General features: G+C 37.5%; 1 protein-coding gene across 1 annotated transcript in view; it reads left to right on the top strand.

Annotated features, from left to right (window-relative positions):
* LOC138704221 (uncharacterized) overlaps positions 1-6000 on the top strand; it is a 29757-nt gene that overhangs the window by 5644 nt on the left and 18113 nt on the right. Inside the window, exons 2-4 of the mRNA XM_069832102.1 lie at positions 1043-1150; positions 1225-1403; positions 5268-5345. Coding sequence (XP_069688203.1) covers positions 1043-1150; positions 1225-1403; positions 5268-5345 — 365 coding nt within the window. The remainder of the gene's footprint in view (positions 1-1042; positions 1151-1224; positions 1404-5267; positions 5346-6000) is intronic.

The following is a 6000-nucleotide window of genomic DNA, read 5'->3' as shown; positions in this document are numbered from 1 at the left end:
ACAGCTTTATCCTTTAATTCTTAATAGATTTTTTTAATCTGGTAATATTTGTGACTTGACAAAGTATGTGACTGTGTAGAGCACAATATATTGATAGACCAAAACAAATTAAAGTTTTACGATATTAAAGGTGAGACCTTAGGTTGGTTTACATCATATCAAATTGAAAACAAAAAGTAAAAATAAAGTTTCACAACCATACAGAACAACCGGTAATATAACTGTTTTATAAATTATAAATTCAGATTTTTTTGACAGCAGACTAGATGACAAAAGATTCTCAACCGAATAATAACAAACATTTCCCATATTTATTCTGCGTTTAATTTCCTCCCGAGTATCATTTATATTTGTTACTGTTGCTCCAAGATATTTGAATTTTTCCACCTCTCCGAAGGATAAATGTCCAATTTTTATATTTACATTTCGTACAATATTCTGGTCAAGAGACATAATCATATACTCTGACTTTTCGGGATTTACTTCCAAACCATTCTCATTGCTTGCTTCAAGTAAAATTTCCGTGTTTTCCCTAAACGTTTGTGGATTTTCTCCTAACATAGTCACGTCATCCGCATACACAAGCTGCTGATGTAATCCGTTCAATTCCAAACCCTCTTTGTTATCCTGGCCTTTCCTAATGGCATATTCTAGAGCAAAGTTAGAAAGTAAAGGTGATAATGCATCTCCTTGCTTTAGCCCGCAGTGAATTGGAAAAGTATCAGAAAGAAACTGAGCTATACGGACTCTGCTGTACGTTTCACTGGGACAAATTGTAATTAATCGAACTAGTTTCTTCGGAATAACAACTTCTCTAAGAATGTATAAAATTTTCCTCTTAACAGAGTCATATGCTTTTTTTAAATCTATGAATAACCTTACTCCCATTTTTTATCCAATATCTGTCGAATACCAAAAAATGATGTAAGGTGTATAGAATACAATAAATGAAATGAAACAAAATGAAATAGTTAACCTTAAGATTTTGAGTGCTTATTATGTAGTGAATGTAATTCGATAGTAATTAATGCATTCATTACAGGTAGCTCCGGTCCCGCGCCTTACGATGTGAGAGTGAAGGGATGCGACGCACAGCCTTGCGTTCTCCATCACGGCACAAATGCTGAAGCCGAAGTGGACTTCTCCGCGGGTGAGTACCTCGCAGAGTATGAGCCATTGCAGGCCGTATGTGCGAGCGCTTGCTGACGCCGTTTGTTGTTACAGTTCACGACATCTCGCACATGAAGCCGCAGGTGAGGGCCACGGTGTTCGGCGGCACCGTCGAGTTCCAGGTGCCCGAACAGAACGCCTGCAACTCGCTCCTCAACTCGGCTTGTCCCCTCGAGGAGGGCGACATGGCCACCTACCAGCTCATCTTGCCCATCGAAGATTATATCCCATCGGTGAGTCCTCCGAACCTCTGAAATGTAGCTTTCACTTTCTTACAGATGATGTTATGGAATTTTAAAACGTCATTTAATATCTTATGTTCCTCACAAAGTAGTTATATAATACTCTAATAATTAAAGAAATGTACCAGTGTACCAAATTTGCAAAAGAATTCGCAAGAAGTGTCGAAGGCACTGATAATATTATAACTACAACATTCAAACTCATCCCGTCACACATTTTAACATTCTGAAAAAGCTTTCGACGTCATTGCAACAGTAATGTTAAAAATAAATGAAATAACTTACTTTTTCATAACTATGAGAAAAAATTGCTGTAAATTAAGTAAAATATTAAAAGCGCTTAGTGTACAGTAGTGGCAAAAAAAGCCGGACCGACTCTTGTACCTGATTTCAGAGCCTTGTTCACTCCAGAGCACGATAGGCTGGTAACTAAGACTTTCGTGGTTCGAATCCTGCCTGGAAAATTTATTCCCAATACTTTTCGATTGCTGGTAAAATTCATGTTCTGGGAATAATAAGTTAATTAAGTAGTAAAATATTGCTGCAGTCGAAAAGTATTGGGAATAAATTTGAATAATGAACAAAAAAAAGTTTTCTTCCCAGGCAGGATTCGAACCAGAAAGTTTTAATTACCAGTCTATCGTGCTCTGGAGTGAACAAGGCTCTGAAATCAGCTACAAGGGTCGGTCTGGTTTTTTTGCCACTACTGTACATACATACATACATATGTACATACATACATACATACATACATACATACATACATACATACATACATACATACATACATACATACATACATACATACATACATACATACATACATACATACGGAAGTGTTCTGTTCAAGGGCAGGTTTTCACTGCAAACCCAGCATTCTCCAATCTTTCCTATTTTCTGCCTTCCTCTTGCTCTCCACATATGATCCACTTATCTTAATGTCGTCTATCATTTGATATCTTCTCCCGCGAACTCTTTTCCCATTCACCATTCCTTCCAGTGTATCTTCAGTGTACATTCTCAGCCAGTGATCCAACCAATTCCTTTTACTCTTTTCAATCAGTTTCAGCATCATTCTTCCTTCACCAACTCTTTCCAACACAGCTTCGTTCCTTATTCTCTCCGTCTGTTTCACAAGCTCCATTCTTCTACATATCCATATTTCAAATACTTCTATTCGCTTCTCTTCACTTCGTCGTAATGTCCATGTTTCTGCCCCATACAATGCCACACTCCACACATAGCACTTCACTAGTCTCTACCTTAGTTCTTTTTTCCAAAAGTCCGCAGAAGATGCTCCTTTTTCTATTAAAAGCTTTCTTTATCATTGCTATCCTCCTTTTGATTTCCTAGCTGCAGCTCATGTTACTGCTTGTAGAACATCCCAAGCATTTAAAGCCGTCCACTTGATCTACTGCCTCATTTATAATTCGTAAGTTTACCTTCTTTATTTTTCTTCCTATGACCATGGTCTTCGTCTTGTTTGCATTTATCTTCATCCCATACTGCTCACAGCTGTCATTTAGCTCCAGTAGCATATCCCTTAGTATCGTCTCCTCTTCTGCTAACAACGCCGTATCATCAGCAAATCTCATGCACTTTATTCTTCTTCCTCCTTTTACCCTACCATGTTCTGAAAACAGTTCTTCACCAAATCCTCCAAGTAGATGCTGAACAGGGTAGATGATAAAGGATATCCTTGTCGTACTCCTCTCCCTATTTCACTTCCTTCAGACATTTCTTCTCCTATCCTGACTTTGACTCGTTTCATATAAAGGTTACTGAACAGCCTCCTGTCTTTCCATTTCCTTTCTATTTTCTTCAAGATGTCCATCAGTTTGTTCCAATCCACTCTGTCAAACGCCTACTTATTCCTTCCTTTTATTGAGAAGCTGCAGATATTTCCATACGTAAACATTCTTTCGTCTATTAAAACTCGCTTGAAAACAGAAAGAGAAGCGTTAATAATAATTTTATTACTGCAATCGACAGCTCTCCTTTTAGATAAATTAATAAAAGCACTGAAACGGACAGAAGAGATCTTATAGGTTCAAACTAGTGTAGGAGATTTTAGATCCCAATCTATAAATTACGTCTTGTTAGACCCTTCCATACTTTCATATTTTGTTCATTGGATTTGAAACAAAACAAAAAAGAGATTTCAAGAGCAACAATAAAGAAATAGACGAGCCTAAACCTCAGAATCAGAGATTTTCATCTTATCAACACTGACTTCTTGCGATTTTGACAAAACAAACTGAACTTCAATTCAAATAATTAGAGTGCCAAGTGAAGGAAAATAATGTTAACAATTGATTTGAAAGAAGAAATTAGAACATCTATTAGTGGAAATGAGGAAAACAATAATTATAACATCGGTTTATAAAAAAAATTAGAAAACAGATTTATGAAAAGCAGAAATTCTATTTAAAGGGATTTCGAAAAATCACCATCATGGTTATTAATGTTAACGCTAGATAATTTTATAGTAAAGGTACGAGGGCTATTCATAAAGTAACTTCCGTTTATTTTTCACAAACCTGTGAATGACGTTACAGGATTGGGTTACAATACGTTTGAAAGTATACACTCTAATTTATTTTTCCACATAGTTTCCTGTCACATTGAGACACTAGTCGTAGCGTTTGATGAGCTTTGAAATTCCGCAATCGTAGAATTCGGCCGCCTGCGACTGAAGCCAACCTACGACGCTGGTTTTCAATTCTTCGTCATCGTCAAAGCGCTTCGAGCTAAGCCACGTCTTCATGTTCATGAAGAGATGGTAATCGCTAAGCGCAAAATGTGATGCTTTTCTCGATCAGATTGTGACAGGAGATGAGACTTGGGTGTGGTATGTGAATGCAGAAACAAAGCTTCAATCAATGCAGTGGGGCTTTACTCACTCGCCGAAAAAAACCCACAAAGTGTCGCCATACACTTTCCATGACGAAACTCATGGGAACTGTCTTCTGGAACACAAAAAGAATTTTGCTAGTGGAGTGCTTGGAGAGGAATGCCACAATTAACACTGAGCGTTACAAACTTGAAAAGGGCCTTCAAAACAAACGTCGTGACATGTTGAACCCTGGGGTGATTTTCCTGCATGACAACGCCCGGCCGCATACAGCGCGTCGTACTGCGACCAAACTGCAAGAGTTCAACTGGAAAGTATTGGATCATCCTCCCTGTAGCCCAGATTTTGCACCTACCGATTACCATCTCTTCATGTACATGAAGACGTGGCTTAGCTCGAAGCGCTTTGACGATGACGAAGAGTTGAAAACCAGCGTCGTAGGTTGGCTTCAGTCACAGGCGGCCGAATTCTACGATTGCGAAATTTCAAAGCTCGTCAAACGCTACGACTAGTGTCTCAATGTGACGGGAAACTATGTGGAAAAATAAATTAGAGTGTATAGGCCTACTTTCAAACGTATTGTAACCCAATCCTGTAACGTCATTCACAGGTTCGTGAAAAATAAACGGAAGTTACTTTATGAATAGCCCTCGTATTAAATATTAACCTCTGGACAGGCATGTTCTTAAGTATTTCATCTGAACCTGATGCAGTTACACCACTGTGATTAGACTTCTACAGCCTCATTAATATGACAAGATTGCACTAACGTAAGAGCAGATGATACTGCGACTTTAGTAGAAGAAGTTAATGGATTTCATATTCTATCCTTTGCAACTCGTTTCGAAACATTTCCTGGATGAAATTTTTTCGGTCTTAATTCAAGTCACAGTACTATCGGAGATACAAAATGGACAGAAGAAACTAATGCTGTAGTAGCTATAATAACGTAATGTTTTCTATTTCAAGATTTGTCTAATCTTCCTGGCTGTCTTTTGCAGGTCGATGTGAACGTGGAGCTCTCCCTCATCGACACGGATACCAACGACGTTGTCTTTTGCTTCAGTGTAGACACGCAAGTGATATGACCTCTCATATAATATTACATTGTATTAATACAGCTTAAATAAAGTCCTTTGTTAATTTCTTGAGCGTCTCACTCAATATCTTGATCCTTCTTGATCCTTCCGACTCTCCTTCTCTCAATCTATCTCTTCTGCAAAGAAGTGAATGTCATTTAGACGTAATTAAATACTGGTGCCAAATTACACATATTAATTTGATTCTGTGGCAGAGATCATTAAGGACTGTATTTGTCTGCAAAAACTCTAACTTACCGCTTCTAACTGTATTGAAATATTTAAGTAGTCCTTTCAAATATTTCAGGATTTGTAAAATACACATCAGCTATAAGGCATGCTAAATATGTTTCATTGAGGTTCCATGCACTAATTTTAGTATGGCAAGAGAGACAATTGCAATCCATGGATAACATCCTCATAGGCCTAAATCTCTAAGCCAATTTCCTAAATTGGATGGAGTCAGACATAAACTATAATTTCACTACTTACTGAAAATATCAATGGTATGCAAAGTTAATAATTTTATCTGAATTGACTGTTGAATGTCTGTAGATAATCCAAACAGTGAGCTAAAATATACACGCTAAGAAGTTTTTGACATCGCTCTAAAGAAGAAGAAAACTCGTTGCATTAATTGCTGACTTCATCTTTC

Source organism: Periplaneta americana, chromosome 8, assembly GCF_040183065.1.
Source record: "Periplaneta americana isolate PAMFEO1 chromosome 8, P.americana_PAMFEO1_priV1, whole genome shotgun sequence".
Taxonomy (NCBI): domain Eukaryota; kingdom Metazoa; phylum Arthropoda; class Insecta; order Blattodea; family Blattidae; genus Periplaneta; species Periplaneta americana.
Note: the sequence above shows the minus strand (reverse complement) of the source record. Positions and strands in the feature narration are given on the sequence as shown.